Here is a 12,393-nt window from a genome sequence, read left to right on the forward strand (position 1 = left end):
GCTTACTGAGCATGAAGTGAAGTGAATTATATTTATATAGCGCTTTTCTCTAGTGACTCAAAGCGCTTTTACATAGTGAAAGCCAACATCTAAGTGACATTTAAACCAGTGTGGGTGGCACTGGGTGCAGGTGGGTAAAGTGTCTTGCCCAAGGACACAACGGAAATCACCAGGATGGTGGAAGCGGGAATCGAACCTGGAACCCTCAAGTTGCTGGCACGTGCTTTGTAGTGCCAAAAAAAAAAAAAACAGGCTTCACTACACGTCTTAAAATAAACCCCTGGCCGAGCTGCAAGTTGAATCGTGTTGTTTTTCCTTTCGAGAATATGCTTACTAAGCATGAAGTGAAGTGAATTATATTTATATAGCGCTTTTCTCTAGTGACTCAAAGCGCTTTTACATAGTGAAACCCAACAACTAAGTGACATATAAACCAGTGTGGGTGGCACTGGGAGCAGGTGGGTAAAGTGTCTTGTCCAAGGACACAACGGCAGTGACTAGGATGGCGGAAGCGGGGATCGAACCTGGAACCCACTCTACCAACCGAGCTGTTATTTATTATTTAATTATATCAATAATTGTGAGTTCAAATTATTATTTTTCCACGTTTAATACGGGATTTTTTTACTATTATTTCAATGTTGACAGTATTACGGCAGATATGTTTTAATTGCTGATGCGGGGTTATTGATTTTTAAATGCGCCGAAAAATACACTGTTTTGTACACTGTTGAGGTGTTTCAATGCACAGTCGTGCTCTAGTATTTTATATACTTGTACCATGAATTGCTTAACGTGGACCCCGACTTAAACAAGTTGAAAAACGTATTCGGGTGTTACCATTTAGTGGTCAATTGTACGGAATATGTACTGTACTGTGCAATCTACTAATAAAAGTCTCAATCAATCAATCAATCAATCGTGTGTTTCTGTGTAGTGTTTCTCCAGCCGGGGTCATGTGGGGACATAAACTATGGTATTTCCAGCACATCACCCCTCTTCTGCAGCAACTCCACTGGCCAGCCATCAAACACTGTATCCAATTTCAAATAATTCTCCTCACTTTCAAAGCTATCCATATCTGCTCCATGTCGCCACGCTCTCCCAATCCCTAAGACCCTCGTCCTGCGTCCATCTCACCGCCCCCCCCCCTTATATAAACTGTCCACCACGGGTGCCCGAGCCTTCAGCCGCTCAGCCTCTCATCTTTGGAACTCGCTACCACCAGACCTTTGCAATATGGACTCAATTTCCCTCTTCAAAGCAAGACTCAACACCAACCTATTCGTGACTGCGTATTCACTGTGAATGTTATCTATCTTTGTTGTTGATGTTGTTTTTATCCAATTGATTTGATTGTTTTGTTTTTGGTACGGTGTCCTAGAGGCGCCTTATAAGTAAAACGTAGAGATGTCCGATAATATCGGACTGCCAATATTATCGGCCGATAAATGCTTTAAAATGTCATATCGGAAATTATCGGTATCGATTTCAAAATGATCGACTTTTTCAAACGCCCCTGTGTACACGGACGTAGGGAGAAGTACAGAGCGTCAATAAACCTTAAAGGCACTGCCTTTTGCATGCCAGTCCAATCACATAATATCTACGGTAGGGATGTCCGATAAGGGCTTTTTGCCGATATCCGATATTCCGATATTGTCCAACTCTTTAATTACCGATACCGATATCAACCGATATATGCAGTCGTGGAATTAACACATTATTATGCCTAATTTGGACAACCATGTATGGTGAAGATAAGGTACTTTTTGAAAAATAATAATAAAATAAGATAACTAAATTAAAAACATTTTCTTGAATAAAAAAGAAAGTAAAACAAAATAAAAACAGTTACGTAGAAACTAGTAATTAATGAAAATGAGTAAAATTAACTGTTAAAGGTTAGTACTATTAGTGAACCAGCAGCACGCACAATCATGTGTGCTTACGGACTGTATCCCTTGCAGACTGTATTGATATATATTGATATATAATGTAGGAACCAGAATATTGATAACAGAAAGAAATGGGGGGAGGGAGGTTTTTTGGGTTGGTGCACTAATTGTAAGTGTATCTTGTGTTTTTTATGTTGATTTAATAAAAAAAATTAAAAAAATAAATAAAAATAAAAAAAACGATACAGATAATAAAAAAAACGATACCGATAATTTCCGATATTACATTTTAACGCATTTATCGGCCAGGCCGATATTATCGGACATCCCTAATCTACGGCTTTTCGCACACACAAGTGAATGCAAGCCATACTTGGTCAACAGCCATACACGTCACACTGAGGGTGACCGTATAAACAACTTTAACACTGTTACAAATATGCGCCACACTGTGAACCCACATCCAAACAAGAATGACAAACACATTTCGGGAGAACATCCGCACCGTAACACAACATAAACACAACAGAACCAATACCCAGAACCCCTTGCAGCACTAACTCTTCCGGGACGCTACAATATACACCCCCAAGCCCGCCCACCTCAACCTCCTCATGCTCTCTCAGGGAGAGCATGTCCCAAATTCCAAGCTGCTGCTTTGAGGCATGTTAAAAAAAAAATAATGCACTTTGTGACTTCAATAATAATTAACACTAGAAGTCCCAGCATTTTTCTGTCTACCTAGAAGACCCAGAGAGGGGTCATTTGGCCCGACGCTTTTCCCGAATACACTAATCACTCATTTTGTTATGGTAATGAGGCTGTTAGGGGCAGTTTGTCTAGGTAGACAGAAAAATTATACATGTGGGAAATGCCGAAAGGAGCAATGGCAGTGCCAGGATTGTGAGTGACTGCTCAAATGTATGTCAGTCACGTTTACATGGACATGGTTTTTCATTCTTTGTAAATATGCTTTTTTCTTTGTAAATTTTTTTTTTTAAACTATTTTTGGCACACAAAAATAACAATTGCTTCTGCAACAACCCTCCACACCAAAACTGGGAAAACAGTTGCTTTTTCATTCTTTGTAAATATGTTTTGTTTTGTATTTTTTTAAACAATAAATGTCAGAGTGTTGATCCCTTCATTCTGTTGATCCTTGCAAAAACACACACAACCTACCTCAGAACTAAAGCTTGAGCTGTAAGGTCCCCTCCCCCACACAGGCTCAAGTGGCCCCCTGCCGTGTGCCACTAACAGCCACATTTTCATAACAAAAGGAGTGTCCACAGGGGGGACTAGGGGTCAAATGACCCTCTTGTGTGTTTTCTAGGTAAAAATGTCAATTGACCCTTCTCTGGGACTTCGCGTGTTAAAGCTGCAAGCAGCGTTGGTCGGGTCCGCATTTTGGCAGGTGCTAGTCCTAGGTGTCCCAATACTTTTGTCCAGTGGTAGTCCTGAGTGAGACCTATATAGAGGTTTTTGTTTCGTGTCTCTACGATATTCGTACTGGGAGTTAGAGGAAGTTGTGTCTGTGTTTTTTTCCTAGGTGATGCGGCACAGTGGTTGTTTTCTTTGAAGGCGCGTAAAATCACAGCAGCGGAGCAACTTTCGTGCTGCGGGTGTTTGACGGCACGTAAAATCAAAACGGTAGCACTTAACGAAACGCCGTCGTCAACTTTTAATCAGAAGGGTTCAACCTCTCTCCTGTAGTAGTTTGAAGCCGAAACGACAAACGCGCTCAGAGGAGATAACGTTTGATGTTTGGTGACCGGTTGTAACAAAAATGTAGTTTTGAAGGAGGAATAGCAAACTTCCTGTTGATTTTTGCTGAAGGATGTCAATCTATGAAATGTAGGTCTAGGTAGAGACCTACGTAGAGGTTTTTGTTTCATGTCTCTAAGACGTTCCTACCGGAAGTTACAAGCAGTTTTGTCTGTGTTTTCCTCTGAGAAGCAGTTTTGTCTCCGTTTTATTCAAAAATTGCGCTAGAGCGCAATTTTGAGTTTTGGGGTTCGGTTTTTTTTTTAGATCGCAATTTCCACCAGTCCAAATGTGTGTGAGAAGTCTGGTGAGTTTTGAAGTATTTTAAGGGGGTCAAATTACAGCTCAAAGAGGCAAAAATGAGTGTTTTAAGTCATGTTTTGTGTTGAAGGGGAAATTGCCAACTTCCAGTTGGTTTTTTGCCCGAAGATGTGTTATTATGAATTGTAGGTCTAAGTGAGACCTACATAGAGGTTTTTGTTTCATGTCTCTACGACCTTCCTAGTGGGAGTTACAGGCAGTTTGTTTTTGTTTTTTCATATCGGGGCGCTAGAGTGCAATTTTGATTTTTGGGGTTTGGTTTTTCGACTAAAGTGTTGTGTCGTCGTTGTTCTATGTGTGTGTAAAATTTGTTGAGTTTTGAAGCATGTTAAGGGGGGCAAAGTAGTGCGCAAAGCTGCGGAAGAATAATAAAGAAAAAAAGAATAATAAAACCTTACAAATTCAATAGTGTCCTTTCGTCCCATTGCAAAAGGACTCCCTTTGGGATTCCTTTGACAATGGTCCTGTGCGGACCCTAAATATGGCAGTGCCATGTTGGCACTTTTTTTTGCCATAACTTGAGTTGATTTATTTCGGAAAACCTTGTTCCATTGTTTAATGCAGGGGTCACCAACATTTTTGAAACCAAGAGCTACTTCTTGGGTACTGATTAATGCGAAGGGCTACCAGTTTGATACACACTTCAATAAATTGCCAGAAATAGCCAATTTGCTCAATATACCTTTAACTCTATGTTATTATTAATAATTAATGATATTTATCTTTGTGGAAACACTGATCATCTTAATGATTTCTCACAATAAATATATATAGAAACAGATAAATATCAATATGCAATACTTTATTTTTATATTTTCTCTAAGTGCACATTTTTCAAATTGAACATTTTCAAATGATTACTTTTAAGACAGTCTTGTGAAACCACAATATCCCATTTTAACTCGCTAGATACTAACATTTTTTCACAAATCATGAATTACTTTGCACCATGTTTGTACAAATAATAAGTCATGTAAAATACAAAAGTCAACTCTCAAATTTTTAAATAAATCATGTCACACTTTGAACTGGACACCAAATCTGTTATCGGTTTCTTTGTCAGTTAGTGAAGACCAAGTCTTTAAAATATTTTCTTGGATTTTCAAATTCTATTTGAGTTTTGTCTCTCTTAGGATTAAAAATGTCGAGCAAAGCCAGACCAGCTTGCTAGTAAATAAATACAATTTAAAAAATTAGAGGCAGCTCACTGGTAAGTGCTGCTATTTGAGCTATTTTTAGAACAGGCCAGCGGGCTACTCATCTGGTCCTTACGGGCTACCTGGTGCCCGCGGGCACCGCGTTGGTGACCCCTGGTTTAATGCATCCAGCGGGGCATCACAACAAAATTAGGCATAATAGTGTGTTAATTCCACGACTGTATGTATCGGTATCGGTTGATATCGGAATCGGTAATTAAGAGTTGGACGATATCGGAATATCTGCAAAAAAGCCATTATCGGTAGGGATGTCCGATAATGGCTTTTTGCCGATATCCGATATGCCGATATTGTCCAACTCTTTAATTACCGATACCGATATCAACCGATACCGATATCAACCGATATATACAGTCGTGGAATTAACACATTATTATGCCTAATTTGGACAACCAGGTATGGTGAAGATAAGGTACGTTTTAAAAAAATGAATAAAATAAAATAAGATAAATTCATTAAAAACATTTTCTTGAATAAAAAAGAAAGTAAAACAATATAAAAACAGTTACATAGAAACTAGTAATTAATGAAAATTTGTAAAATTAACTGTTAAAGGTTAGTATTATTAGTGGACCAGCAGCACGCACAATCATGTGTGCTTACGGACTGTATCCCTTGCAGACTGTATTGATATATATTGATATATAATGTGGGAACCAGAATATTAATAACAGAAAGAAACAACCCTTTTGTGTGAATGAGTGTAAATGGGGGAGGGAGGTTTTTTGGGTTGGTGCACTAATTGTAAGTGTATCTGGTGTTTTTTATGTGGATTTAATAAAAATAAAAAAATAAAAAATAAAAAACGATACTGATAATAAAAAAAACCATACCAATAATTTCCGATATTACATTTTAACGCATTTACCGGCCGATAATATCGGCAGACCGATATTATCGGACATCTCTAATTATCGGACATCTCTATCCAAAACTAATGTAAAGTATCAAACAACAGAAGAATAAGTGATTATTACATTTTCACAGAAGTGTAGATGGAACACGTTAAAAGAGAAAGTAAGCAGATATTAACAGTAAATGACCAAGTGGGTTAATAATTAATTTTCTACCACTTGTCCTTTATAATGTTGACAAAATAATAGAATGATACATGACACAATATGTTACTGCATACGTCAGCAGACTAATTAGGAGCCTTTGTTTGTTTACTTACTACTAAAAGACAAGTTGTCGAGTATGTTCACTATTTTATTTAAGGGAAAAATTGCGATAAGAAACATATGTTTAATATGTCATAAGATTTTTTTGGTAAAATAAAGCCCATAATGCATTTTTTTGTGGTCCCCTTTATTTAGAAAAGTATCGAAATACATTGGTATCGGGACAATCCTACTTGGTACTGTAGTGCGCTGCTGGTACAAGGGTGGTGAAACCATACCAGTGTTTCCCACACATTCATTTATTTGTGGCGGCCCGCCACGAAAGAATTACGTCCGCCACAAATGAAAAAAATATATATATATTTTTTTTTTTTAATTTTTGTCCTGTCCAGCTTCTCAGGCAAATCATATAGTTGATGTAGATGCCCATATAGGCTGTTCAGATTTACTTTACAAAAGAGAAGTGTAGGATACTTCTCTTGTTGCCTTATTTGTATTTGACCACTACTGTTTTCTGTTTATTTGTTACTGACTGTGGCAGGACACCTCTGCCTCTGTTTCACTTTATGTTGCTGGTAAATAATATGGTTGTAGTAGTAGTAGGCTAAAGTTAAATTATTTAGTATGCACTAATTAAAGGGGCAGAGCTTTAAGAGACATTTTAGCTTTTATATTTTATAAGATATATTTTTTGGAAGAACCACAATTAATAAATATATTTCAGTGAATAACTTATTGTTCAAATCTGTATATGAATATGCACATAAAGTGTTGTAATTATATTGTAAAATGGATGGATGGATGTTTAAAACAAAACTGTTATTATTAATTAGTAAGTATACATTTTTTGAGTCTTTTTAGAGAAAATCATATCATTGTAGTAAATTATGCAAATTGCTCGATGATGTCATGGTGACCACGCCCCCACCGCCACAGGTATCTTGGCAGTTTATGGGAAACACTGCATACACATGCTACTTTAAGCGCAGAGGGGCGGGGCTAGTGAGCGGCTTTACCGGGACACAGCGCCTGCAAGGTGTCATGGCCGCTCCTCAGTGTGCTGGTCAGGTGCCTCTGTGTGCTGCCGACAAACAGCAGGAAGTAGTCGGCGCCCTCCTCGTCCACAGCCAGCTCCTCATCGGCGAGCTGCACCGTGATCACGCAGCGGCCCTGCAGGCATCGACAAGGAAGAAAATGTGCGTTATTAAAAAAAAAGCGTTGGAGACGCAGATTATTATCATGACGGGACATTAGTGCTAAGAGTACAAGATAAAAATACACGCGCACGCCCGCGACTGTGCGGCCGCTTGTTTTGCCAGAGTCACAATGGCCTGGCTTGTGTCGGAGCACCGTGCGGAATGATGTGATGTCACCCGAGGGCAGAGCGAGGAGGAGAGGCCGCAGAAAGAGGGCGATTGTTTGGAATGAGCTTCTTTCCACCGGGGGACGGCGGCTTTATTGACACGGAGGAGGAGGGATGATAATGGGACGCTTCATGCGGGCTGCAATGTGGCGCTCGCCATCGCTGTCCGACACGCACGGTCTGGCGGCGGGGGTCAGAGGTGCATCCTACTCCGTTTAAAAAGCTTCTCGCCTCAGGCCCCGACTGCAATGCTGGCATCTAAGTGTTCATAGCAACCCCCAGATACAAATATGAAGATAAAATGCTATAATTATAACCAGGGTGTTTTTTACCTCAAGCACAAAGAGGACAAAGTGTTGATTCAAAGCAGGCGATAATTAGAAAAACAAGCAATATAAAGTACCTGCCTGAAGTCTGGACACACCTTCTCATTCAATGTGTTTCAATGTTAGATCCACTATGGACTGGACTCTCACACTATTATGTTAGATCCACTATGGACTGGACTTTCACACTATTATGTTAGATCCACTATGGACTGGACTTTCACACTATTATGTTAGATCCACTATGGACTGGACTCTCACAATATTATGTTAGATCCACTATGGACTGGACTTTCACACTATTATGTTAGATCCACTATGGACTGGACTTTCACACTATTATGTTAGATCCACTATGGACTGGACTTTCACAATATTATGTTAGATCCACTATGGACTGGACTTTCACACTATTATGTTAGATCCACTATGGACTGGACTCTCACTATTATGTTAGATCCACTATGGACTGGACTCTCACTATTATGTTAGATCCACTATGGACTGGACTCTCACAATATTATGTTAAACCCACTATGGGCTGGACTTTCACACTATTATGTTAGATCCACTATGGACTGGATTCTCACTATTATGTTAGATCCACTATGGACTGGACTCTCACAATATTATGTTAGATCCACTATGGACTGGACTCTCACTAACATGTTAGATCCACTATGGACTGGGCTCTCACAATATTATGTTAGACCCACTATGGACTGGACTCTCACTATTATGTTAAACCACTATGGACTAGACTCTCACAATAATATGTTAGATCCACTATGGACTGGACTCTCACTATTATGTTAGATCCACTATGGACTGGACTTTCACACTATTATGTTAGATCCACTATGGACTGGACTCTCACACTATTATGTTAGATGCACTATGGACTGGACTCTTACTATTATGTTAGATCCACTATGGACTGGACTTTCACACTATTATGTCAGATCCACTATGGACTGGACTCTCACTAACATGTTAGATCCACTATGGACTGGGCTCTCACAATATTATGTTAGACCCACTATGGACTGGACTCTCACTATTATGCTAGATCCACTATGGACTGGACTTTCACACTATTATGTTAGATCCACTATGGACTGGACTTTCACACTATTATGTTAGATCCACTATGGACTGGACTTTCACACTATTATGTTAGATCCACTATGGACTGGACTCTCACTATTATGTTAGATCCACTATGGACTGGACTCTCACTATTATGTTAGATCCACTATGGACTGGACTCTCACAATATTATGTTAAACCCACTATGGACTGGACTTTCACACTATTATGTTAGATCCACTATGGACTGGATTCTCACTATTATGTTAGATCCACTATGGACTGGACTCTCACAATATTATGTTAGATCCACTATGGACTGGACTCTCACTAACATGTTAGATCCACTATGGACTGGGCTCTCACAATATTATGTTAGACCCACTATGGACTGGACTCTCACTATTATGTTAAACCACTATGGACTAGACTCTCACAATAATATGTTAGATCCACTATGGACTGGACTCTCACTATTATTTTAGATCCACTATGGACTGGACTGTCACACTATTATGTTAGATCCACTATGGACTGGACTTTCACACTATTATGTTAGATCCACTATGGACTGGACTCTCACACTATTATGTTAGATGCACTATGGACTGGACTCTTACTATTATGTTAGATCCACTATGGACTGGACTTTCACACTATTATGTCAGATCCACTATGGACTGGACTCTCACTAACATGTTAGATCCACTATGGACTGGGCTCTCACAATATTATGTTAGACCCACTATGGACTGGACTCTCACTATTATGCTAGATCCACTATGGACTGGACTTTCACACTATTATGTTAGATCCACTATGGATTGGACTCTCACAATATTAGGTTAGATCCACTATGGAGTGGACTCTCACTATTATGTTAGATCCACTATGGACTGGACTCTCACACTACTATGTTAGATCCACTATGGACTGGACTCTCACTATTATGTTAGATCCACTATGGACTGGACTCTCACAATATTATGTTAAACCCACTATGGACTGGACTTTCACACTATTATGTTAGATCCACTATGGACTGGACACTCACTATTATGTTAGATCCACTATGGACTGGACTCTCACTATTATGTTAGATCCACTATGGACTAGACTTTCACACTATTATATTAGATCCACTATGGATTGGACTCTCACAATATTAGGTTAGATCCACTATGGAGTGGACTCTCACTATTATGTTAGATCCATTATGGACTGGACTCTCACTATTATGTTAGATCCACTATGGACTGGACTCTCACTATTATGTTAGATCCACTATGGACTGGACTTTCACACAATTATGTTAGATCCACTATGGACTGGACTCTAACTATTATGTTAGATCCATTATGGACTGGACTCTCACTATTATGTTAGATCCACTATGGACTGGACTCTCACACTATTATGTTAGATCCACTATGGACTGGACTCTCACTATTATGTTAGATCCACTATGGACTGGACTTTCACAATATTATGCTAGATCCACTCGACGTCCATTGCACCGGTTGCCCTAGAAGGGGGGGGGGGGGGGGTCACCCACATCTGCGGTCCTCTCCAAGGTTTCTCATTGTCATCCCACTGGGTTGAGTTTTTCCTTTCCCTGATGTGGGATCTGAACCGAGGATTGTTGTTGTGGCTTGTGCAGCCCTTTGAGACACTCGTGATTTAGGGCTATATAAATAGACATTGATTGACTGATTGATAATCCGGTGCGCCCTCTGGTCCGGAAAATACGGTACAATCAAACTGCTGTACCAGTCGGCCATGTTTTTGATGAATATCATTCACTTCTTACTCTCAACTTTTCATGTTTTCCTGTGTCAAAAGTCAATTCCTGCGTAGAAAATAGAGGAGTCAGCTAAAGCGTGGCAGTGTGTTTATTAATAACGTGGAATCTGCGACTGGCAGCAGAGTGGATGATGGAGACTTTAGTATGCGAGGAGAGTGTGAGGTCCCAATACTTAGTGCAGTAAATGAGATGTAGATAGGTGGCGGCCAGCAGGCATGACATTCTCTCCATTAAAAACTCATCTCTTATCTCGGGGCCCTAGATTGGAAATTAGGGTTTGGTGCTACTGAGCAGATTGAAAACTCGGTGGAATTGTGACACGGCACTCCACGCCAGAATGAAAACGTGTTAGCGGGGAAATAAGTTCTGCACGCTCGCCAGGCGAGGGAGCACTGAGGAGTGAATCGGGGTTTGGCAAACGAGCGGTTGGAATGATTTCTGAGAGCGAGGCGACAATGTTTGTGTTTGCCTCCAAATTAGAATCCATCAGGGTAAATAAAATGACAAGCCTTGTGGAAGCGGACGCCCGCAGTGTCTCTCGATCCAGTCTTTCATACGATGTTTGTATGAAAGACTGTCGAGGACACGCGGTGGATAACAACTTTCATCATCCATTGGTTGCCAAACGAGCGTGTTACCACCGCGGATTTGCACAACAGCGGCAGAGTAAAAGCTCTGTCGCTTTGAGGATCTTTGTGTGTGCAAACCACAGCCCGCGGGCCAAACGCCGCCCGCCGACGTCTTCAATTTGGCCTGGCGAGACGTCATGAGTTTAATAAGGAATCTTACTTTTTACTAGTCTGACAATGTTGATGCTGATCCTATTCCGACAACGTGAGTATTTCAGGTCAATGATCTTTGATTATGCGCAGCATTCACTTATATGACCCAATGCAAACAACCTTCCCTAGTCATGGTGCAAAAAACAACTAATCTAAACAACACACAATGTCAACAGACAACAGACACAGGGACATTGCGTTCATTTTACTAGTCTGACAATGTTGATGCCGTTATCAGTTCATCATTCTCGGAACAACCTGAGTATTTCAGGTCAATGACCTTTGATTATGCGCAGCATTTAGTTATATGACCCAATGCAAACAACCTTCCCTAGTCATGGTGCAAAAAAAAAACAAATCCAAAGAACACACAATGTCAACAGACATAGTCACACATAATAATAAGGGATCTTACCCACAGGGACATTGCGTTAATTTTACTCGTCTGACAATGTTGATGCCGTTATCAGTTCATCATTCTCGGAACAACCTGAGTATTTCAGGTCAATGACCTTTGATTATGCGCAGCATTTAGTTATATGACCTAATGCAAACAACCTTCCCTAGTCATGGTGCAAAAAAAAAAAAAATCCAAAGAACACACAATGTCAACAGACATAGTCACACATAATAATAAGGGATCTTACCCACAGGGACATTGCGTTAATTTTACTCGTCTGACAATGTTGATGCTGTTATCAGTTCATC

General features: G+C 39.9%; 1 protein-coding gene across 4 annotated transcripts in view; it reads right to left on the reverse strand.

Moving 5' to 3' along the window:
- The window catches only part of LOC133665454 (A-kinase anchor protein 13-like), a 364,315-nt gene that overhangs the window by 262,303 nt on the left and 89,619 nt on the right, over positions 1 to 12,393 (reverse strand). For all 4 annotated transcript variants that reach the window (XM_062070780.1, XM_062070772.1, XM_062070757.1 and 1 more), the window contains exon 3: positions 7,338 to 7,491. In XM_062070780.1, coding sequence (XP_061926764.1) covers positions 7,338 to 7,491 — 154 coding nt within the window. The remainder of the gene's footprint in view (positions 1 to 7,337; positions 7,492 to 12,393) is intronic.

The sequence above is a fragment of the Entelurus aequoreus genome, linkage group LG02, assembly GCF_033978785.1.
Source record: "Entelurus aequoreus isolate RoL-2023_Sb linkage group LG02, RoL_Eaeq_v1.1, whole genome shotgun sequence".
NCBI lineage: Eukaryota > Metazoa > Chordata > Actinopteri > Syngnathiformes > Syngnathidae > Entelurus > Entelurus aequoreus.